Here is a 25,376-nt window from a genome sequence, read left to right as displayed (position 1 = left end):
AATATACTAAATTTAAACGTGCTATGGTGATACTTAATCATGGAACTACGATGCACAACATCCAAGTGTTGGCTATTGTGACAGTACACTTAGGCTACTAACTCCTCCTCTTCTTCTTCTTCTTCTATTATGCGAGTCGGCGTATATCCTCCTACGGTAAGTCGAACAATTTGTTTCCTCACTCGTAATCAGAGGCGTACCGACTCTGTCCGAGCTCCTATGAAGGGGCTCTTCCTTTAGGACCAGCTATAAAAGCCATATGTCCACCTGTCGTCTACGGGAGGGGTAATTTCTTCCGTTTGTCAAATTGATTGACTCAAACAGCACGAGATGTGCGGCAGCTAAGATTTATCTGACTTGAGCTCCAGCTCGGCCGCACCGAGATATAACCTTACTTTTCGCTAACTATTTCAGGACCCCCGTACACTGCTAACGATCCGCTCTGATGCGCTGCCGAAATAGAACTGTACTAACTCCTCCTAGGGAGGAAATTGCTACTCTCTCATCGTCACTTTTGGGGTTCGTTGGGATCTAGGATACATAAACTGCAAGAAATTCGGCAAAATAGTGTTGTCTCCATCAACTGTAAACCTGAATCGTATTTGCCTACATTGCTCTGTCGCCAAGACCATTTGTATGTTAGTTACACCAAGCTAAAAGTACACTTTTTTGTCTAGTTTTCACCGATTTAAATTCAATGTTTTAAAACTCATTAGAACCAAACGTCACCCTGCCAGCGAACTGTCAGCGTACAATGATTGGTTCCACTTGGTAGTTCTACCCACCTTGTCCTATTTGCTGAACTTGTCAAAGTCATTCGCAAAGTGAAAAGAGGCGAGAAGGAAAAAGTTGCTCGTCGTCCGCGTCTCTGTGGATGTGTAAAAATCGACCGTACAGTTCTATCCTGCGGACAAGAGTGGTTTTTTTGTTATTTGTGCTACTAACGATGCCATTGTGGGCGAAAAACTTGGACTGCTAAATATGCATCGTCGTTGTTAGTTTCAACCCAAAGATCACAATGAATTGTCATCAAATTCTGAGTGGTGCTTGCAATGCTGGCGATCGTTGTTTTGCTGTCGGTTCTGTCGAGGGAGTTCCATTCACAGTACGTCTTATTCTATTCGTTTTCATTTGCACGTAGAATTCCCGTAATCTCGGTACAATGGGCCTGCCGTTTTAGCTTGCGTTCTGGATGCATCACTGAAGCGATATTGCATTCTTATGTGACCCTCACTTTGTGGCTTTTCACCTCCTGGTGCTGGAAAAATAAGCCCGCTCCACAAAATGAGCATTGCATGCTATCTGCATATAATATAAAAGCTGTGCAAATGCAAATACGTAACTACGTTTCACGATACGATTGTTGTACCTGGGACCCCATTGCGGATAGGGATTAGCTTTTGTGCAACCACTATGTACCCAGAGGAATCCCTTTGGTGATTTTTTTCTTTTCCTGAAGTTTTCGTTAGAATATTCTGAAACTATGCATGATTTCTCGATCGCTGGTAACGCGATTGAGCATTGTAATTGTGTCAGCTGCCAGTGAAAATTGCCAGTGCCAAATAACACCCTCTTTTCCATTGAAATTGTAAAGTAATCGAAACATGGAAAAACGGTGACGTTTGATAGTCACTTGACTGATAATTTTTCACTCTCTCGCTTGTATGCTCTCATCGCCTGGCATTCTCTCACTCTCGCGTTCAATATTTCATCAATATGTGTATGCACGCACACGCGCACATCTTTTCTTTGAGCCTTTTTTGACGCGAATCAACTATCAACACATGATTCGATTGATTGCGGCAGAGTTGGGGAGGACAATCAGAGGAGGAATAGATACTGCTATCTGTATGATGATATCAGTCTCGCGATCAGTTTGATTAGACCTGTTTCCTTTTTTTATTCCTTGAAACACTCATGCGAACCATGCAGATGAATGCCCTGGAAGCGTTTCAGTACAATTAGGAATATCTCTGGGAGAAAAGCCAGGGCTCAAAAATAGATCAAAATAAGTACCGCACGTGAATCATTGTTGTTTGTGTACACATCTTGAACAACGTTCGTATTTGTGAATTGCGACAATGCTGATAAGTGTCGCCAGTTCGTTTGCAATGTTCTTATTTGGAACCGTGGGCGGCTTCCACATTTTGTTTGTTCATCTCGTTTACATGTACTGTACAAGATGTTTGTTGTGCCACTTTGCATGGTGGAAGAAGAAAAAAAATCCTTCTAGTTTATATCCATCCGATGCTACCAGATGTAGAACTAACTTTGATTGTATTCCCTTTGTAGGCATACGCAGCAGGATGTAACATCGTGGTACTTGCAAGCAACTTCGAACGCGTGCAAATCATCCCGGGAGCCGTGCATAACTATATTCGCATTTCGGCCCTAGATGCAAGCACCGACACCGGAAAGATAGCAGCCGCATATGAGGATAAAGTGTGCATCTTCGAACCGACGCCACTGATCCACACGGACCGAGCCTCGACGCATGGCTTAGAGTACAAGTAAACAAAAAAAATAAACCCTTTCTCTAACGGAAAGCCCAAAATTGTTGAGCTTGTGTGACTGACGGAATTTTGTATTTACAGGTGGGTTCAGACCGGGAGCTTGCAAGCATCCTCCCATATAAGCTCCCTCTCGTGGAACCTCGAGGGAACGCGCCTGTTGACCGGTGGAACGGTGTTGCAACTTTGGCACGAGCGGCTTTCCAAACAGGACGATGACGAACCAAGCTGTAAGTAACCTGGACGTTGTTTTTACGTAACCATCCTCGGCGAAGACGAGTTTTATCAAACACGCACATCCATTCCCATTTCCCCAGCGGTCAAGTTTGAAATCGGTGGATCTGATCGCGATCCGAAAACGCCCACCGGCGAGGAGGAAGCTGACAGCAACTCATGGGATTGCGTTTGGAAGTGTCATACAGCGACGCCGGTCCACCATATGGCGTTCAGTCCGGACGGCACGTTGTTCGCTACGTCCGGTAAAAGTGATCGATTGGTAAAAGTTTGGTACGAGAACAAGCACAGTGAGTATCGTTCATACTGTCATGCTTTGTTAAAAAAAAAGATAAATGATTCATAAATATGCTCCTTCCAGTTCTATTCCCCAACAAAAGCTTCGACCAGTCGCAATCGCAGAGTTTCATCGGTGCACCGGAAGTCAGCTATGGTTTCGTGTACGTTGCCCATCCGCGCGCGGTCACCCACCTGTCGTGGCGCAAGACTAGCAAATACATGCCGAAGGGATCGGTATCTAATATGCTGGTCACATCGTGTCTGGATAACATCTGCCGCATCTGGGTGGAAACGGTGCTACCGGACGATGGGTTGGTAAACATGAACCAGTTCGATCCGCTCGCTTCGCAGAATCCAAAGTTTCGTACCCATCGTCACAAGCATCGGTTTATGCAGCGCCTGAAGCACATGAAAACGTGCTTCCACATCCGCCGCCACGCGAAACACAGTGGTACCGGTGGCGCGAACGGGCTAAACGGTATGGGCCCAGGGTTCGGGGGACCCGGAGCAAGCTCTGGATTTGGCAATGCGCCCATCCCGACACTTCCCTCGACGTACAGTGTGCACGATTTCCATTCGTACGGCTATCACGGCACGGGAATGACGCCTGGGCTCCACTTTCATCTGGCGGCATCGATCAACGCCGAAACCGACATCCCACTGGTGCCCTCGATGCATACGACCGATCCGGCCACGCAACCTAACTTCATTCTGCACTGGTTGAACAACAAAGAGATGCATTTTTCGCTGCAAGCGGAAGGCATCCTGCAGGAAATGACTCGCAAGGTGATCGAAAAGGAGGACCAGCAGAACGTTTCGGGCAGCAACAGTGATGGAGGCGGTGGTGTGGGTGCCACCGAGCCCGGCGGCAGTTTGCTGCTAGAGGATGGCACGCTCAATGATCGCAGGAGCCAGCTGCGGAGCACGCTTTCCCAGGAGGAAAGCAACAGTAGCGAAGAACAACATCCACCGCTTCATTCGCAGCATCGCTCTCACTCGATCGGGGCTGGATCGCACGTCGGCTTACCGAGCCATCATTCGTTGTCCAACACGACGTCGATCAATTCGCTTGCGAACGATGGTAACAACCATCATCACCTGCACGTGACGGACTCGCTGGACATGAAGATCGAGTGTCTGCTGCGCGACTGGCATCACAGCCCGGATTTGCTGTTTTCGATTCATCCGATCGACGGCAGCTACCTGATCTGGGTGGTCGAGTGGCTCGACGAGTATCATCCCGGTTCGTTCCGGCAGGCACAGGTGTCCTTTTCCACACGCATACCGTCCGCATTTCCGCTGGGTGACGCCATGTCGATGTCAACGACGGTGGCGCTCTACAATACCGGGGGAAACCTGGGCTTCCGGGATATGATCATGCGCGGACCAAAGTCATCTAGTGGTGGGCAGTGTAACTTAGCGGCCGGTGGCCAGCTGGACGTAGTGAGTGACGTCGTTACGTCACTCCCGAGTGTGATGGAGGAAAACGAAACAAACGAGGACGACACTGGCGAGCAAGGGAGCGGACTCGGGATGGGCGGTCATACCGGTGGTGATGATGGTGGCAGTGACGCGGATGCCAACAAGGACGATGGTGCAGCGGGCGCCGACGGCGGATTGCTAGAACATGCTGACATTCTAACGGCACCTCCCTCGCCCACCATCTCGATGGTAACGAAGCATTCGAATGGAACGCTCAACCTCTGGCAGCTGACGTTCGCCGACCGAAGCAAGTTCTCGCAGGTACTGAGTATTGGGCACGCTTCGCGTGCGTCTGGACATCGGTTCCGGGTCAACGACATCACGTGTCATCCGGTGCTGCCACTTCTGCTAACTACGTCGCATCACAACATACCGGACATCCCGAACGGTAATGGCAATGGGAACGCGGCACAGACTCCCCCAGGTAACCGCACTGGGGCAATGAATCGCCCGAAGGATGTTTGCGTGCCCTCAGGGTTCTGCTCCGAGCTGATCCTTTGGCGGGTGGACGCCGTCGGTCCGCTGTCTCAGTCGGGTGGTGTTAGCGAGCTGGCGCGCATTAATTCGCCGGAAATTTCTGCCTTCAGTAACGTTGCCTGGATACCGACGCTGCTGCCGAGCACAACGTTGGGTAACCTTAGCAACTCCCCGTCGGCCTGCTTTGTCGCTAGCGACGGCGAGTGCTTGCGCGTGTACCAGGCGGTGATTGACGCACGCACACTGCTGGCGGAAATTTCCAGCTCCGAGCGGCGCTGTCGCAGAATGGACTCACTGATGTCACTCTCGACCGAGTCGTCCGAGAATGCGGGCCTGCTGCCGCCAACGCTGCACGACAAGATAAAGATCGTTTCGCAGCAGTCAACGGCCCGTCCGGGATGCATCATACAGCTGGACGCGATCGCGGACGCTACGCACGACTGGCAGAACACGCAGTTCCTGCACGTATTCCAGGAGCAGCTGATCACCGGCGAACGGAGCGAGCTGGCCGATCCATTCGGAGGCAGCTCGTCGACGGCCACTGCAAACGGCGCTCAATCGGGGGGAGCGATGAACGCGGCCGATGGGACCGAAGCGAAACCTGCCATTGGTTTGATGGACGGCGGCATGGGAGCGATGGTCGACCTGCAACGCAATGCACAGTTTGAGCAGCCATTCTACCTGGTCGTGCTGGAGCGTACCCAGAATGGCACTACACTGCACATGTGGCGCATTGTGATCGCCTCGCAGCCGGCAGCGGCAGACGAAATGAGCAGCAGCATGATGTACGTCCCAGACAGTAATCTGGTGCAGGACCTGGACGATCCGGAGAACCTCCACCGACCCTCGGTGGTACCGGATGACGTACCGAAGGGTGGCCACCATCCGAGGAATACTGCTCCACTGGAGCAAGCATCGCACGTTAATATCTCCACCACGAAGGTGTGCACTCAGGAACTACCATTGCCCGACGGGGTGGACGTAATTCATGCGGCACCTGCTGCCGGACACCTCAGTTCATCCTCGATCTATCCGGCTTGCTTCGCACCCTATATCATCGTTACTGCCTGCTCCGACTCGACGGTGCGCTTCTGGAAGTGTAAAACATCTCGCAAATCATCATCCAGCGCTAAGGAAGATCACTCGTCGTCGTCGCCTCCGCGCTACGAGTGGTGCGAGTGGGAAATGATTCGCAAAGATCAGGAATCCACCATCGACGTCAATGGGCAGCTGTTGCACATCAGCGCTGCCTATTCGGGACGTATTGCTTGTGCCTACAAATACGGCAAATCATTCACGCGCCCAACGAAGAGCAGCGATCCGGAGACACGCTTCGTTAACTTGAGCGTGGCAATCTACGAGTGCGAATCCACCGGCGGCAGCGAATGGGTGCTGGAGGACACGATACACCTGAAAAACATTCATCTGCCCCGCATCCAGGTGGATCACAATCTGGACCTGAGCTATCTGTACGACAACCGCACGCTGCAGAAGAAACAGCGGCTCAACCAGGTGCTGCAGACACTGTCGCACGACGATGCCCGTTCACCGCGATCGATCAACGGGGGTGATGTCACACCGGAGGCGTTGGCCGTCAAACCTGGCACAGGCTTACTGGCGGTGCCGAGCTTCAGCACGCTACAGTCATTGCGCAAGAGCATAACCGAGCACGGCAACACGTGTCCGATCACGCAGAAGCATCTGGTGCAGCTGGACTGGGTCTCCAAGGAGGATGGTTCACACATTCTGACCGTGGCCGTCGGCAGTAAGATCCTGCTCTTCACTCCGGTGTGCAGCGATCTGGCGCAATCGAACATGAAAGCGATGAAGGAGTCGCAGTCGAGCAACCGGCCACTGCTGCGCAAGGCAAGCTCGCTTGCGCAACCGCACTTTAACGACGAGATCCGCTGGATGAAGCTGCGCCAGATCGAGCTAACGACGGCCGACGGACTGCCGCCGCTACCGATGCAGATTTCCTGGGTCCGCGACGGTATCTTCGTGGCCGGCATGGACTCGGAGATGCACGTGTACTCGCAGTGGAAACCGCAGAGCAACAGTCTATATAACGTACATCATCAAATGGACATCGACGACATGTACGACACGCGCAACCTAAAGGACGAGGACTTGCGTTCGATGGCACAGGATAGTACTCAGCGCAGGCTGGCCAACGTGTCCTCAATGCCCGTACTGTCGCGGGTCAGCTCGATCAATCTGAACCAAATGCTTTCGGCGGACGGTAAGAAGAAGAAACCGATCGGCGGAGTGGCTAGCACCGGTCACATGGGGGCGGTGGCCGCGGCAGCTGCTGCCCAAGCCGACCAGCAGCATTCGCAGTCGGGCCAGCACGACTACATGACCGATTACGGGCTGTTTGAGGCGTCCCGCATCGCTTGCCCCGTGCTGCCCCAGTACCACCCGAAACAGCTGATGGAGCTGCTCAACTCGGGCAAAATCCGCTGGGTCAAGGCCATTCTGGCGCACTTGGTCAGGTGCATTAGCGGTTCGTACACGGTGCGCGGTTGTGGAGGGGACGAAGAAAGTCTTAACCGTCAGGTATGTCCATCCCGTGCCTTGAAACATCCCTGTATATATCCCAAAAATCCCATACCTCCTCCTTGTATGCTAACTACAAATTCTCTGGTTATTATCTGTATGGATGAGATATGCGGAACTCAAAGTTGTCGAAAGTCCTCGAAATTATGTTCGAGAACAACTCCTCCTCTTCGTGCTGTGAACACAGGGTGACTGAGTTAAGACTGAATTATTGAATGATAATGAACTTGAAAGCAATATTTAATCCAAGGATAAACTGTTTCAAGCCTTTACTTCGTCAAGAATCATCGATACATAACCAGCAAAGAGGTGCATCGATCGAAGATAGGTTAGCTTTAGCGATGATTCTTGAATCAAACAGAAGGTGTCGTTGAAATTTCGAACGGTTCTGCTGTAATTTTATGCGCATTTTCCGTGACAATCCACTGTTTAATCGCGTTGGATTAGAATACGCGGTGTCTAATATATCCTCATATAAATTCAACCATCATCTATTTCGTAGCACTATGTCGGATTGTGTTGGTATTTTTTGTTATGGATCTAATTAGCTGTGTGGTACTTCATCCAGTTTAAACACCTTTCCATGATCAATGCCTTGACCTTACCGCCTTTTTTTTGTAAAACCCAAGTGGTATTTTTTAATATACCCCCTAAACTATGGTCGCCGAGGAGTTTTAGAATCATTTAATTTGTCTATTGATGTCGGGAATATCATTGGACCTAATAAGTCCAGAATCTGTCATTTTGAACAGCCTGAGACTGATACAGGACAAATAGATTTCATCGGAAAAGACTTACGGCCTGCCTTGCATCTTGAAACGAAATGACGGCTTTAATCACCCGTTCACGCTTAGGTTGGATGTGCGGTGGTTATCAAACCATTAAATTTTTACTGTACCTTCTAATAGTTACATACAAAAGTTACGTTATGTCTTCAGATTCTGGAAATCCTTTTACATAGTGTATGAGTAAACTTCTTTGAAACTTTCTTTTTTCTTCTCAATCCGGAACTTTTTCGCTTTTTACTATGAATAGACCGTAAGTGCTAATAAATAAACGAAACTGTCTATGACTTGTATAAACACAGAAGAATGTTAGGAAAATATGTAAAAAGTGTAAAATTTGTAGCGGCTCTCTGAAAAAATGTAAAAGGACATATTGGACGCCGTGTACACTAAAAGGTATAGTCCAAATGTTGAAAATGTTTGGCATCCATACAGCATACAGCAAACTACCTAACACTACAGTGTGTCAAACTCAGTATGTGTAAAATTTTAGCTAATGTTAAAATTAATAAACTTCAAATGTTTTTAAAACTTCGACAAGCATAACATAAAGGCGCAATGTGTTTTGCGCAGTTAGGTTGAATTGGCTATACCAGGTCGCTAATTATCTACCATCGGTTGCAGTCACCCTGTACTGTATATTATACTAGCACATATTGACTTGATTGACTTTTTTGACTTTTTTTCCCTATAAATTTGCTGTGTATTTAAAAAGTCACTTCCGCATTGTCCCTTCTATACAAAGATCTGACCATGTCCTCCTTACACCTTACACCTTATACTCAAACCACCCACCGCAAAAACAGTGTGTGTGTGTGAATGTCGCTAATATTGACATTGCGTTGCTAATCTTTGAGTGTCACATATTTATCATCTCTGCATCGAGCGTGCTTGTCTTATCGCACCGAGCTTGTCTTACCGAGCAAGGAACACATAGCGTCTGTTACGAAAGTAGCAAAACTAGATAGATAGTCGTAAGCATCGTCTGCTGATCATTTCATTCACATTATTTTAGCAAGTCACTTGTAAATCATCCAATACTATTCATGTATGTATAAAGCTTTAGAAGCATTGGTATCGGATACTCTTTGCTGCAACGGTTCACTGAACTCAATTTGTATCTAGTGCAACGTGCATCGGCTTCAACATGATCATCACTGGCATGATAAGCATTGCTCTACAGCTTCATCGGCGAATTCATTATTAGTTCTCTATAAACACATTCTTCTTATACTTTACGCACAGGTCACACCGATCCGGACATGATCAATCAGGAACATATAATTCATTACTCATTTCATCTTTCTTACTATTATCTGCACATTCTTTCTATTGAATCATTTTCCTACTATCTAGCTTACTTACCTCCTCTATGCTCCCTGTTTTTTCAACTCTTTCCATTATCTTTTCTTTATTTGTTTATATGTGTGTTTCCAGCGTGGTTGGTCTAGAACTCGCACACTTTCCATTAGCTGCCCGGCAGGCACCGTTAGTCCTCTTGAACCAAGAGGATCGACGACACAGGTGCGGTTTTAAATTAATTTCTACTTCTCTCAAGCTTACAATATTCTACTTTTCGGCTGCTCAGACTCTCGATATATAATACCCCCTTTTCTTCTCTCTGCTCTCGACCGTTCGATGGTACTTCTGATTGTACGAACTGTGTTTACCTTTGTTCTACAAGCTTGTTTATTACCTACCGCTTAGTGCATCTCTCTATGGTCCGACTTTGGTTTGCCGAATCCAACCGCTGTGGTTTCCTATTCTCTACTCGGGGTGTATTTTTTAGATGGATGTTTGTTGTTGGTGGTCTGATCAATGTTTCGGACATTGGAAAAATGTATATTTAAAATTCTCTTTTCAATGTGATTTAATTTAATGGGAAATCAAAATGCCTTCTTTGTTGTTTCTATACACGATCAATGGGATGTCTTAATCTGTGTTATTATTACTTGTTTTATCTGATCCTCACCTTTGTTACAGTTACTACGTTCATTATGTTGTGCTAAGAAGTTGTGTTTATCTTTTTGTTTTTCAAATAAATTACTTCATATTTATTCCCTTTCCCTTTCTCTACTCTGCGTCACTTGTTCTGGTAGTTATCTATCGCTACACGACCTCAAGCACGTAGATCTGAGCCTACACTATTGTTGTTCTTAATGTGTGAAATGCATTTCGCACCATATTGTGATTAGTACAACCGTTGGCGCCATTGGATTAAAAGTAAAGTAAAAACACTTTCACCACAAGTCACTAATGTGTAGAACAATCGTAACTGTGAACGTTACCCGTGTAGCGTGTGTTGCCCACAAACACGATATTGTCCCCCAATTTATTTTTACCCCAAAAGTACTACTTTGTAGCGACCCGTAGTAGTGTAGAGGCAGTGTTCGAGCAGCACGGTATAGAAGAGTTTTTGGGTAAACAAACGGTGTCTAATGTGATATTTTGTTCTGTCCTCATGAAATTAATAATGATGCTGCCATAGATTCCAGAGGAACTTACGTTGGACTATGCGGAAATTACCTCCATTCCTCCGCTACCATTGTGGACACTTTTGGCTGCCGATAAGGAATCGACCAGTAGCAATCTGCAGCAAAGTGACGAAGTAAAGGTACGGATTGACTGACAAAAAAAATCGAAGAAAACATTTGACGTGTCTTAATTCGATAGGATTACAATGAGCTGTTCGAGAGTAACATTGCTGACGAGTCGTTGGACGATCTGCTGGATGACGAGAGTGGCGGCGGTGAGACGAATCGGCACACGGATCGGAGGTCGTCGCTACCGGAAAAACATTTCCTATCGCACTTTGGCCCACGCCAAGGGCAGCTCCTATCGAGGCTGCTGACGCACACCCACCTGCCCGGCCTGTCGTCGCTGGATCAGATGCACTTGCTCGCCCTGGCCGATACGGTGTCCACGTGCAATATCGACTTCGCCGAGCGGTTCGCGATCGATGCGGCCAAGACGGCGATAGCGAAGGAAAATCTTACCGGTGTCCCGACCACGGAGAGTGTGTCGACAGATTCGCTCGATGACTGTGGGTTGCGGTTCTTGCTCGCCATGAAACACTACAACTATCTGCTGCGCTGCCTGCCGATCTCGCAGCGCCAGTCGTTCCAGAAGCAGGGCGTCGGCACGGCCAACATCGTCTGGGCGTTCCACTCGGAGAGCGAGGAGGAGCTCCTAAATTTGATTCCATCGTACGTAAAGGGCCAACCCAAGTGGCACGTGCTGAAAGAACTGGGGGTTGGCTGGTGGCTGCGCAACAACAGTCTCCTGCGGCAGTGCATCGAGCGGCTGGCGAAGGCGTCTTTCCAGGCACAGCAGGATCCGCTCGATGCTGCCATCTACTACATGGCAATGAAGAAGAAGTCCGTCGTGTGGGGTCTTTACCGGTCGAAGCGAGACGAGAAGATGACGTCGTTTTTCGCGAACAACTTCACCGAGGACCGGTGGCGCAAGGCAGCGCTCAAGAATGCGTTTGCACTGCTGGGAAAGCAACGGTTCGAGCACGCGGTGGCGTTCTTCCTGTTGGCGAACTCACTAAGTGACGCGCTGGAGGTGTGCCTAACGAAGCTGGATGATTTGCAGCTGGCACTGGTGATAACGCGTTTGTACGAAGGTGAGCATGATCCGACGCCACCGAGCTTTAAGCGGCTTCTGTTCGAAGAGGTGCTGGGATGCGACGCGAATGGTGAAAATCAGGATCTCTCCAGGGCACATCCCGATCCATTCTTGCGCTCGATGGCACTGTGGATTCTGAAGGACTACAGTGGCAGTCTGAGCACGCTGCTCGACAGCCAGATCGGTAGCATGCATCCACTGTTTGACGATGAAAGTGCAGCCCTTGGAAGTGGGTCCCATCACGACGCTAGTCATGCGACGAATCCGAACGTGTTTAACTTCTACGTGTACCTACGCACGCACCCACTGCTGATACGGCAACACATTGCCTCGTCGGCGCAGGATAAGAAGCGGGCGCAGGTTGTAATCGCAGGCTTCAGTTATGGTGCGGTCGGGGCCGATGCAAGCGGCGGAGTCTCTGGAGGTGGAGGACTGGCGACGGATAAACAGATCCAGCTGGAAGATTCCATTACTCCGCTAGAGCGGCAGCTCTACTTCACTACCGCACACGCGCACTTTAAGGCGGGTTGCCCAGCGCTGGCACTAGAAGTTTTAAGCAAACTTCCGACTAAGGTGATTGAGCAGGAAGGGTCGGCTTCGGACGTGCAGAGTCCGATCGGCGCCGGTGCGGAGGTGGTAAAGGATCAGAGCACGCTCATCGCTACCGGAACGCTCGATTGGAGTAAGGACAGTGGAAAGGACTCGGCCGGTTCGTTCGACTGGGGCGCAAGCAGCAACAGTACGGCGATGGATTGGAGTGCACCGGTGGCCTCTTCCAAGTTGGATGATGAGTTCAAAATCGTGTGGGACGACGACGGAGGTGCGGAAGATGACGACGATAGCAGCGACGATGGTGGAGGTATACAGATAAAGAAAAAACCCGAAGCAGATAGTCTCCCGTTGGACGCTGTAGAGGAGGACGATGGTTCGTCCGGGGCTGGAAGTCTCGATATTATGGCACAGCAGCTTAAGTTTATTGCTTGTTTGAAAATTCTGATGGAAGAGCTCTCGACGCTAGCGACCGGATTCGAGGTAGACGGCGGTCAGCTGCGCTATCAGTTGTATGTGTGGCTGGAGCGGGAGGTAGAGGCCCTAAAGCAACTGTGCAACTACAGTACGGGTGATTCGGAAAACACGGCCATCGAGGATACGACCACTACGGCGGAGAATTTTGATCGCGACACTCCAGTGCTCGGTAATAAATTCCCACATGACAAACCGACGCTGCACGAGATTCTCATTCAGGAGAAACAAGACTTCGAGGCGAAGGTGCAGCGTGCGGCTCGGCGCAAGCGCTGGTTGAAGGCCAACGAAACACTGCTGCGTACGCTGCTGAGCTACTGCTCGCTGCATGGGGCGAGCGGCGGTGGGTTGGCCTCGGTGCGTATGGAGCTTGTGTTGCTGCTGCAGGAGCTGCAGCAGGAGAAGACGCAACAGCAACTGCTCAGTCCACTGCCATTCCCGACCACACTGCCCCTGCTGAGTGCGTGCGTGGCCGGCAACAAGACGGTCATCGCGGATCCGCTGCGCTACCTGCAGTCCCATACACACGACATGCTGCAGACGATGGTGAACATGCGCGCCCCACCACACATGAATCGCACCTACACCTTCCCGAGTGGTATCTTCGTCCTGCGGGATCTTGCCGTGGCGCTATCGGCCTGCATCTATCAGTCACTGTGCGACTCGGATACGTTCAGCGTGAAGCAGTTCTCGTTCTCATCGACACTGGACGGCCAGAGCCAGGTATGCCACAGTCCCGGTATGGAAACGATCGCGAAGCTAAACGCGAGCTGCCAGAGTACGCACCTGATGGCAAATGCTGCTGCCCACCAGCGGCGCCGCAAGTACTCGACCGACGAACCACTGGCGGTCAGCACGCCTCCGTCCAAGTGGCCGGGCGTGACGAACCTGCGGGCGCTGCTGGCACGAGAGAAGGACGAAGATACACCCCGGCTGAACGTGCTGTTGTGCGAATCGTTCGTGGCCGCCTACATGGCACTGTTCGTGTACGCGCTAACCACCTGCGACAGTCACATCCTGTACCGGTTGGCCGGCCAGAACTTTACCGACGGCTCTTGGTCAACGCTGTTCGGTGGCGGCGTGAAGAAACTGCTGCGCAAAGCCACCTCGCAGACAGCGCAAGCGGCCGTTCAGGCACAGCTGCAACAAGAAAGCCTCGAGCAGGGTAGTTCGGAAGGCGACAGTGGTGTCTGGGGGGCCGTTACCTCGCTCACCAAGCAGCGCGTTAAGCTTAACATGAAGCTGCTTGGTCACTTTGCCGGACCGCAGGGTGCATCGAACATGAAGGAGGACAAACCAACATACCGGGAGCAGTTTGTGCCGCCAGAAATGTCCATGGTCTCGTACTTCCTCACCAAGCCCGCCGTGCGCGGCTTCGCGCCAGATGAGGACGAGTACGACTCGGCCGACTCGGCGGTATCCGATCTGGACGAGGAAGACGAGGACGAGGACGTTTTTGCCGATCCGCTCAACAACGATCCCAAAGCGTCGCAGGCATCGGCGGCCGCTCGGAAGCACCGGCTGGAGAACACCGAGCATTCAAATCCGAACTCGTACTCCTGGTGCGTTATGCGATACGCGCTGATCCGCGTTGCCCAGAACCAGCTGCAGTCGTTTATTGCCGTGGCGGGCATAGAAATGCAAGGTAGGTTGGTCGGAATTGGATCGAATTGTTCTATCATTGGCTCTTCGTTAACAAACTCTATTTTTCTTTTCTACTTTGTTCAATCTTCAGAGCTGCCGGTTTGCAGCCCGTTAGTGCACGGAATGCTGCGTTCACTATCATCGTGGCAGGATCTGCTTAAAGAAGAGCTAGAAAATCGGGGACCAGCTTCAGTCGATTACATTCCGGGTGAGTAAAGCCCAATGGCCCGGGTATTTTTGCTGATCATGATCAAATAATGCTACCAAATTAGAGTTGTGTAATTCCGATTTAAATAAATTAATCTGAATGACTCTTTGCTTCGTTTTTGACGATCATGATTTTTTTAAAAGGGGGTCCGCGACGGCGTGGGTTCGAATCCCCACCGAGACCGGACCCTCCCCTGTACGAGAGGACTGACTATCCACGTACAACAGGGGAAAAGTCTCGTAAGCCCTTAACGGGCAGGCATGACGAAGAGGTCGTTACGCCAAGAAGAAGAAGAAGAAGAAGATTTTTTAAATGAATGTTTCATGAATCTCAAAGAATCATCATGTTCAAAGTCATACGACTAAACTCCAAAACGTACGACAAGATTTTTTAGGTGGCAAAAACCCCCGTAGTGGGACAAGGCCAGACTAGTGGGGATAAGTTTAAAGTGGAAAATTACTGGATATCTTACTATAAAAGATTGTCCCTTGTCCTTAGGTTGCTTCGTGGAATCGGAAGCAAAAGGCCCAGCCATCCATAAATATCGGTCGTTGTTGGAACGGTCCAATACACCCTTCAGCCCGTGTCTCTCGGCGGCGGCACCGGCCAAACGGCTCTGGAACTATCTGGTCCGTATCGAATCGGTACAGGAGATCTTCATCCGTGCCGTGTTTGGCAAAAAGAAGTCCCCCGCCAATGCGTTCGACGCTTCCACTACTGGCGCTGTCGGGTCGGTATCAGCATCGCTCAACGACCCCGGAACACCGATCGGACATGAAAACAACAACGGTGGGGGAGGCAATGGTGCTGGCCACCACCAGCAGCAGCAGCATCACAACATTCCAGAGCCGGTGCGCATCATTCACAAGGATCAGGAGCAGATTTCTGCCTTCTGTCTCAATATGGTGAATCATGGATTGCTCGCACTGGCCACACCACGGGAGGTGCAGGAGATGGATATATCGCTTCTGCTGGAGTCACCCAACTGGATGGAGGACGAGTGCGAAATGGACATAATGAATCTGTCCAGGGATATCGAATCGCTTCCGTCGAGCAGCTTTCTTGTCATTCAAACGGCGACGGATAAGTACGTATTGCATCATATGAAAGCTTTTGCTTTGTGCGTTGTTTTGTATTTTTGTCATATTTTATTTTTCTTTTCTAGACACCTTCTCAATCAGAACATAAGCAGTGCTCAAAACTACGGTGCACCGTCTAGCCCTCAGCCGGGAATCGCGGGACAGTCCGGTCGTGGTGCCTCAGTGGTACGTATCTAGCGATAGGCAAGCTCCATAGCCAAATTACAAACCTGTTTAATCTGTGACACTGTGAAATGTTTGTCGGCCATTTTCGTGTGTACACACCATTTCGTCCAACTAAAATACATAGTCAAGCAAATGCTTCCTGTGGTACGTCGTAACTGGCATCACTATTACTAAGACTTTAATGTGAAATTAATCGGAATTGACAATCCATCAAACGTGAACATGGTTTTGCTCACCCAATATGCGAAGATAGTTTCACAAATAATAAAAACACATAAAATAATAGTAGCTGCCTCCTCAACATAATCAAATGATACTTTGTAGTACATATTTGAGCTTTGTTTTAACCCCTCCACAATTTTGTCCATGTCTGACTCGGGCAAGCGGGACATTTTCTCGACTTGGCAGGGTTGTGAAGAGGTTAAAATATTTTTATATATAGTTGCAGTGTGGAAAATAATAAAACCACATACATCACTATACAACTAAATTTGATCAAACTTATTAATCGCTGCTTATAAAATACCACTTTCAATGTTAGATTCAGTAAAGGTTGCTTCAAAAGATCATTTCCAATCCAAATCAAAATATTTAATCATTACCTCATAGTAATATGAGCAACATACCATAGTTCCAGCACTAAAATGGAAACCCATGGTTCCAAATCAAATCCATCTTTACCGAAGAACAATTTCTTTCACAATATCCATTTTTCTCTCTCTCCCTCTCTCTTTTCTACGTGCTCTCTCTGTATAATACCATAACGTGGATGTATGTTGGATAAATGTGTGTCCGCTGGTGATCATAAATAACATGTTTCTGTCCCAAACTGCGTTCTGATAAACGCTTCAAACTAATGCTAACACAACACGAACATCATATAATTGGGTTCTCCGCCAATGAACAAATAAACAACACTCACACTTAATCAAACAAAACGATAGATTAAAGGCGCCACATTCCCCGGTAGTCAATGTCCACGGTTCTGCAAGCTGGTTATCGATCGATCGAAACATTTACTGAAGCCGGTACATTTATCTTTCTGTATACTATTCCCTATAGATCGTTAGAAAATCGATAACTATTGTTTAAAGTATTAAATTGGACCTTTCCATGCTGTTCGTTACTTGTGTATCTGTATTATGTTTTTATCAATGCCTTTGATTTCTTTGATTGTCATCTCCTATACTATTTATTTGTTTGATATTGTTCGTTACCATAAACAGGTTTTAATGCATTCCATATTCCCCTATTTAATAATGAAAGTTTCTCTTTTTAATTACCTTTATACGTTTCTAATGTATTACTTGGCGTTTTTGTGTCGGTCATTAAACTTCTTGTTTATCCATTCACATGCTATGTAATAATATGATTTTCTGTTCGTGTAATGCTAGTTTAGACTATCCGCATCACTATTTAACGATACTTCGAGAAAGTGCAGTTGTTGATCATCTTGAAAATTTTCCCAACTTCTTTTTCGCAACAAAAAAGGTCCTCAAACACAAGGTGGACAACATCAAACGAATGAGTGCCCATCCGCTGATGCCCCTGTACTTGACCGGTGGTCAAGATGGCTCGGTGCAGATGTGGGAATGGGGTCACCAGCAAGTCGTCTGCACGCCACGCTCACCGGGAACGTTCGCCAAGGTGACACGATGCCGTTTCTCGCAGCATGGTAACAAGTTCGGTATTGCCGACGGTGATGGTAACCTTAGTCTCTGGCAAGTGGGACTGGCTAGTCAAAGCAATCGTCCGTTTTTCGTAAGTACACTCCGAAATCGACCTTATTTTTAAACAACCATTGCTAAGCTACAATTTTATATTTCCCTTCAGACGTACCAATGCCATAATAAAGGAATCACCGATTTCGTATTCCTCGGGTCGTGCAGTTTGGTGGCAACCGGTCAGTTTACCTTACCGTCGGAGGAACGCATATGTATCTTGATAGTATATTGTTAACATTCTCCTATGCTCTAAACGTTACAGCGGGCCATAGTTCGGAAAGTAAAAATGTCGCCATATGGGACACGTTGCTGCCCCAAAAGAAAGCCCTTGTGTCTGGTATGTAATGCGGCCGTTTTATGTTCATCATTTCTAGGTGTACAATGTGCAAGTTGTCTTACCTATTTGTATTTTACCCCGTAGCATTTACCTGCCACGACCAGGGCGCCTCTAGTCTAGCGTATGCACCGCAGCACCAGCTCCTTATTTCCGCCGGCAAAAAAGGCGATGTTAACATATTCGACGTGCGCCAACGGGTTCTCAGGCATCGGTTCCAGGTAAGAAATTGTGCATCATGTGCATTCTTGTAGCAATTATGACCGAAGTATTACTCTCCTTAGGCTCACGAACACCCAATTAAATGTCTGGCCATTGATCCAAACGAGGAGCACTTTGTAACCGGTTCAGCTGACGGTGATATTAAGGTATGATTTTGCGAAATGCAATTATAACTCCATTTGGTACTTGATTAATTTATTGGTGCAATATATAACACGCACACGATAGGTTTGGGGATTAACTGTGCACACGCAGCTGTACAGCTTCATGGGGGAGCATGCGCGTAGCAGCTTCTTCAAACACATCGGCCAGGGCGTAACGCAGCTGCAGATCGATCAAGGGGGGCGGCTTTTCTCCTGCGGGGCAGATGGATCGATGAAGGTGCGCCAACTGCCCGATCGTGAATCGATCGTACATTCGCTGTACTAGGCGGTGTTCACCAACCGGCAACCGGTTGTTTAAGACTCGCACCGACAGGCTCTGGCAAACGAAACGGCGAGGGCAGAGGGGTGCAGTAGAGCAATGTCATCGACTGCAATACAGTAAAAAAAGGTAACAATTTTAGGGAAAAGTTCCACAATGCATTACGAGTATTACACGAACTGAAAGGGATAGTCGCGTATAGACATTGCGAGAAGAGGGCTAATGGAATATTTACAAACCCGCAAAATAACCCCCATATATATATACAAACTATTGACAAACGCGAATGGTGAAAGTGAAGAAAGTGGTAAAATTGGCCCATTTAAAAGCTGTTTATGTTTTCAAAGACTCATTTTGCGATCCTTTTATCATTACGTAGTTTTCGGTATGTATCCAACCAAATTGCCTATATTAAAATTTATTTTATTTTGCTTAAGGTTATTTAAAACATAATAGAAACAAAGCATGTTAACATTAGGTAAAATATGCTTCGACGTGTATGTTGCAACGAAAAGGTGCATGCCGATGGGCATCCTATAAGGACGAAAAACGTTGTATGCAATTGATTAATCGATCAAGCAGCAGCAAGTCCAACCGTAAGACTATCCCCGAAAATAAAATAATATTAAACAACACAGAGCAAGCGATGTAGGACAGATAACAGCAAGAATCAATTGCGGTAACACAAGTAAATACACAAGACACCGAGGATGAGGAAAATGATGATGATGATAATATAGAAAATCTACACTTGCAAACAACTCATCGCAGACAATACCCGTGTATCGATGCTTAACGATAAGAAGATGTTATACCAAATACTGATACGTATAGGACTTATTCTACGAACCATACAAAAACTACTTACACCATGAAGCGCATGCCCGGTGCGCCGCACCCGGTGGCGCAGTTGCAAAGCAGCAATCGCTGTGCCTAAGAGCCTGTGAGGATTGGGTTCGGGCACACACGAAACAACACGTGACACGTGACATGTACAATCAAAAACTGGTATATAGGACTCAAATGAATCCAACACTGAAGTGCAAAAAATGCAGTATACACAGGCAAGTTGGCAGGCAATGAAGAAGAATCGAATGAGGGTCGTGTATTAGTTCTAAAAATAATTGACGGTACTTACCATTCGACAGAAGAAAGAAGAACGTGATGTACCGTCAACAACGGAGAGTGGAGATAAAAGATGCATGAGGCATGTAGGCTGATTAGTTAGAACTAATAATCGACAAGCAGGGTATTTGTTTATTCCAGTTGGGTATTATGCTGTCGCTTGTCTTTGTTAGGTTTAACGATTTGCTCAATCTTTCCTTCACTTTGATTTTTCATCCACCTGAGGATGTTTATATGTTTATAGTTTTTACACGTTTTATTTTTCTTTCGCTTTCCGCTTTTTTCTGTCTTCCTTACTATGTTTTTGATGATCGAAACCGTGCATTCATTTGATGAAACTTTGACGGTGCTTTTCAATGGTTCCATGGGTTCCTGTCGATGTGATGCAATAAAAATTTAACTAAAGATAATCTTTTGAATAATTCCATTGCAAACAATTGAGACAGCATTACACACGTCAATCACACCAATCCCATAAACAAATATTACTCTCTCATATTCATGCAACCCGTTGGGCTTAAATTATACATGGCGCCGGAAGGTGTATTTCTTGTTAAGAATTGAAAACTATATTGTTATCCTACATCTATCAACCAAGATCAACAGTAAAATTTGGAAAGTAACTTCCGGAACACTGTTAGTAAGCTGAAATACACAACCTATTCATGATAAATATATAAATACATGGGTAATTAAACTTATCTTAAAAGATTAAATTGACGTTCGATGATAACAAGCAAAAACGTCCCCAGCTGTGGGGGTAAGCATAATGATTCGTTAAAGATCGCGATCAGCCGGACGCTGGTTAGCAAGGATTTGCGATTCGGAAACACGAACTACTAAACGAAACAAAAAAGAAACTATACACAATAAAGTAACGTAAGCAAGGCTACAACGCGCAGTAAACAGTACATACACTCATAGGATTTAATAGTATTGAACAGTTGTTGTTAACTGATGTGTAAGATAGATACGCAACCAAAACAAAGCGAGAACCATCTATTCCTTCGCCTTCGCCTCGTTAATTGTAACCCGCGCCGGTGGCTCCACGCAATGTAACATAGACAACAAGCGATTTCCTTATTCCGTTAAATATGCCACGAACCGTCTCGTTGGTCGCATCTGATGAAATTGTAAAAGATTTTATTCGTAAACGAAGATAGATGTTTGTGTGAGCTAGTGTTTCTTTAAAATAGCGTCAGTTTCTTAAAGATCAGGCGCATCAGTGTGCTACTTTTCCTTTCCACAGCTCCTCACAGACAGTTTAAACACGTACCAATAATTTTAGCGAGCAAAAGAAAAATGCATCATTACAATTAGTGCAACGAGACAGTTGGAACACAATTTTTTATTGTAAAGCTGATAAAGGGCTGGAAGAATCGTTTGAAATCGTATTGTATATTCTATGTATATGTTAGGAAATTGTTTTTTGTTTTTCTAGTGTTGATTTTCTCTATTTTTACTTATTACTTTTGATTTATTTATTTTACCATCAATAAATGTTATCATATACACCTATGACATTGTTCCATTTCCCATTTTCTTTTCGTTCGGTATACATGTGATATGGTTTTGTCCAAACAGGTAGTTTCATGATATCATGTATGTATGTGTATTGTTTAAATACACTGTTGTTAATATGTTTATTTACTCATCGCCAATTTTATTCGTTATCATGCAATACGCATGATCACCACACTTTCATGATTATTCATGACTTATTTAACATCCTGTTACATTTTCACAACGGCCACAGTTTTTTCGATACATTTTTTTTGTATATCTTCATTCCTCTGGTACATGTTAAGCTTTATTCTTGTGGAACTTTTGTTTTTTAGCAAATTTGCCCTTTTTCTTTTGGAACGTCGAGTCACCACCATTGCGCCCTCCAGATGGGTCGACCGAATCGTCATCCTCGATAAGTCGTTTTTCTCCACTGAAAAAAACAAACAAACAAATTACACACGACATGAGATTGTTAATTTTCTAATTCAGAACTTAGCTCCTTTTAAATCATCTACAAACCTTTTGATGGAAACAATTGTAGATTTTGTTTTCGACAGCACACTGTTCCATTCCTCGTCCGTACCCTTTATCGCGTACTGGTCGAGTTCGAGTTTCTTCAGCTTGGCCAGCTCCTTCTTCTGCTGCTTCTCCAGCCGTTTCACATCGTCGGCCAGCTCCTGGTTAAGGGTCTGCCGCAACGGCACCAAACCGTCGCCCATATCGAGCTCGCTTTCCTTCACCATCGAACCTTCGATCGTACGCTCCATCACTTGCATGATGTATGCGGTGAGCTTTTTCATGCAGTCGTAAAATCGTGCCAATACCTGGTTGCTGGGCATGTTGAACTCTTCCATCAGCTTGTCGATCGTCTTGTTCTGCAGTCCGCACCCAAGCAGGATGGCTTTTTGCAGCGATTCAATGTGAGCCCCCGCCATCTTGCCTTGGTAGTACAGGGAGGCCAGATCGGTAGTTAGATCCATGATTAGCTTATACTCTACCTGGCTGTTGGCGTACATCTCCAACCGCTGGATATCGTGCGGAAGAAAGACTTCATCGATCGTCTTTTGTGTAAGCTCTAGAAGCAATGGTATGAAGATATTAGTTAATTTTTAACGCAATTTTAACATTTTTTACCTTGACAATGTTCGATTGTCTTACCTTTTTCATCAACATGGACCGCTTTATTATCCAACAGCGAGAGCGCCAATCCGGTAGTAAATTTACTGAACGATTTCCCCAGCAGCTTCAGTATACGCCGACGGAAGTCGGCATAGTACTGTTTTAACCACTCTTTCGTTTCAAGCCGCTCGATGCACGGATTGATCGGACATAGCATAATGCACGAGTGCTCCCCGGTCAGCTCGTTCTCCTTCTGGCTGAGGTACACGGGCACAAACTTTTGCGACTTCCAGAAACGCAACAGCTCCGCGGTCAATCCGAAAGAAGTTCCGATGTAGTCTAAAATTTCCGGACGCCGCTCGCTGAGTGTTTTCAGCAGGGTAGGAATTTTCCTCCGTGGTGCGATCGTCTCTTTCAACAGATCGACCTCGTCGTCGTCGATCGTTTCGATGCCGTTGCTTTCGTCGTTGTCGCCGTCCTCGGCATCTTTACCAGCGATGGTAGGAAATCTTCCCTCGTAGTAGTTTTTCAGCAATTTCAAGGCACGTTTTCCGTAACCCATCTGTACGGAAGAGAGAGAGACATTGCCCGACAACATTGAATGCACTGCATCATTAAACAACATTATACTTCCTACCCTCTGATAGTTGGGATGCGTTGCGATGCGCACGATGCGCGCGCCGGCCAGCTTCGGAAACTCGCGATCGCCGTACTGCTCGGTAATATTCCAAGGGATTAAATCACCCGACGCTTTTGACCCTCGTGTTAACGATTTTTGAACGGTATGCGATGAAATCTCGCCCTCAAGACAGATTTGAATTACGACGAGAATTTCCGGTAACTGCGTCTTGTTGGTGATCGGTCCGAGCAAACAAAACAGATGGTGCGCTGGAGCGTCGCTCAGCATTTGCAGATCATTCGGGCTGTTCTTGTAGTGCGAGGACACGCAAATCGAAACGATGCGCTGCAGGAACGTTTCCGCCGCCCGGTGGTAGGAAAACAGCGCGTCACGATCGACGTAATAGAGCTCACAGTTTTCCGGCGGTGGACAGCCGGAGCTAAGATTTGGCACTACCGTGGCGTCCAGACACAGGAGCGACGTTAGCCACGATTCCACCGGATCATTCGGGTTGTAACGGATCGACTCTTCCAATTTAATCTACAAACAAGTTGAGTGTATTTAATGGAAAGATTAATTACTGATTAAATTAACGACCAACTAAATGCATACCGGAGGTGGGGCATTATTATCCTTCTGCAGTTGCGACAGGAGCTTAAGGCTAAGCGAACGACCCGTTCCTTCGTAGCCATTGATCGTCGAAGCCATGAAAACCAGATACGATCCGAGCATAGCCTTCACCATTGGCAACGGAATAGCGGCAGCCTCGTCGATTATCAGCAGATCGGCAGCGTTCAACAAGTGCGCATCGGTAGGTGAAATGTACTGAATCGTCTGCCGGTTGTTTCGCGTTACATTAATTCGTATGATGGCCTTGTTAAAATCCGGATTTGTCGAACGAATGATCGTGTAATCGGTATGCTCCTGGTATTCGAGCACATCGAATCCTTTCAGGATAAACTCGAACAACGTGATCAAATTTTCCGGCGAAGGCGATGTTACGTATACGTTCACGTAACCAAATGCAATTGAACCAGCAATTGCAAGTCCCATGGCAGCCGATTTTCCTCGACCTCGACCCGCTGTCAGCGATGTTGGCGGCTTCAGCTGTTTCTCAGCAAGTGCATCAATGAACTGAGCTACCGCTCGAGCCTGATCGTACGTGCGGCACAGGTTCACCAGTGGACCCACCGGTGGAGCATCAGCTAGGCTTTCTTTAAGCTCCAAAAGCTGCTCATTCTGACCGGCCCCCGTTATTGATGAAACATCCAGTGGCTTGACGTCTGCCGTGCGGGATGACAGGGGAAGCACGGTCAAATCATCGTTTACCAGCAGACAACGAGAACAGTCGGCCAGGGATAGGATCAAACGTTCATTGAACCGACAGGTAACGTTTTGGTGTGCCTCCGTGCGGTACCTTTTGTGTACATCCATGCTCATCGTGTACAGTTGTTTCAGCGACGAAATGGTTTTGAGAAGCAAGATGATCAACCCACCACCTTCGACCGTTTCAACCGTACGTGCCAGTAGGTTAGGCGTAAGGGCTTCGAAATCCTGCAATACACATACGCCGTAGGTCTTTCCCAAAATCGTATGCGTATCCTTGTAGTATCTGCCGTGGATAGTGGTCGCCACCCGGAAAGCATCGAACAGATCGGACTCATTGATATCGATCTTGCCCGACTGTATCTTCTTCGCACGCTTTTTGCCATGACTGCAAACAAATATAAAAAAAAAATAATTACCCATCTTACTGTCGAGAGTAAATGCTTTCGTATAGTTACTTTGAAATTGCTTCATCCTTGTTTTTGTAGCACCACAGCACTGTTGGTCGGGCTTTGACCGATGCCTTCGTCAAGATGTCGTACAGTATAGGGACTTGGTCACGACCCTTGTCGCCAACCACGACGAACATTGTCCGGTGGCCAAGCTTTACGCCATTCTCGATCATTACGCGAATGCGATTGTCAATCTTTTTCTTCACCATTTTGCGTAGCCCAGTTGACCTGACTGAATAAATCGAGAAGATCTGCTGAAAATTTCACTACGTCTACCCGGTTTCACGTGGAAATTCAAAACAAATGCGGTTTTCGTTTTGACATATACAGGGTGACTCCAGAAAGCTGGTTGTTTCGCTCAAGATGCATATATTTGAGGATGGGAATGTTCGTGCATCTCTCTGCGCATTTCTAGCAACCTTGCAATCGTTAT

At 47.2% G+C, this 25,376-nt stretch overlaps 2 protein-coding genes across 2 annotated transcripts; one reads left to right on the top strand and one right to left on the bottom strand.

Annotated features, from left to right (window-relative positions):
* Positions 1-857: 857 nt before the first annotated feature.
* On the top strand, positions 858-21,489 carry LOC131259824 (dmX-like protein 2). The gene is made up of 19 exons (XM_058261416.1): positions 858-1,105; positions 2,293-2,510; positions 2,595-2,740; positions 2,828-3,034; positions 3,106-4,432; positions 4,472-5,508; positions 5,578-7,538; positions 9,761-9,847; positions 10,812-10,931; positions 10,997-14,621; positions 14,712-14,828; positions 15,327-15,915; positions 15,994-16,093; positions 17,585-17,854; positions 17,927-17,996; positions 18,080-18,154; positions 18,239-18,372; positions 18,436-18,519; positions 18,602-21,489. Exons 1-19 carry the CDS (start codon positions 1,019-1,021, stop codon positions 18,800-18,802), a joined length of 10,455 nt encoding a protein of 3,484 aa, XP_058117399.1. The 5' UTR covers positions 858-1,018; the 3' UTR covers positions 18,803-21,489.
* Positions 21,490-21,648: 159 nt separating this feature from the next.
* Positions 21,649-25,221, bottom strand: LOC131259828 (RNA cytidine acetyltransferase). Its single transcript, XM_058261422.1, has 6 exons — positions 24,950-25,221; positions 23,778-24,879; positions 23,184-23,705; positions 22,586-23,108; positions 21,947-22,502; positions 21,649-21,857 (listed from the first exon to the last, which is right to left on the bottom strand). Exons 1-6 carry the CDS (start codon positions 25,150-25,152, stop codon positions 21,725-21,727), a joined length of 3,039 nt encoding a protein of 1,012 aa, XP_058117405.1. The 5' UTR covers positions 25,153-25,221; the 3' UTR covers positions 21,649-21,724.
* Positions 25,222-25,376: the final 155 nt, after the last annotated feature.

The sequence above is a fragment of the Anopheles coustani genome, chromosome 3 (genome assembly GCF_943734705.1).
Source record: "Anopheles coustani chromosome 3, idAnoCousDA_361_x.2, whole genome shotgun sequence".
In the NCBI taxonomy this organism is placed as follows: domain Eukaryota; kingdom Metazoa; phylum Arthropoda; class Insecta; order Diptera; family Culicidae; genus Anopheles; species Anopheles coustani.
The sequence above is the reverse complement of the archived record's forward strand: the minus strand, read 5'-3'. Positions and strand labels throughout refer to the sequence as shown.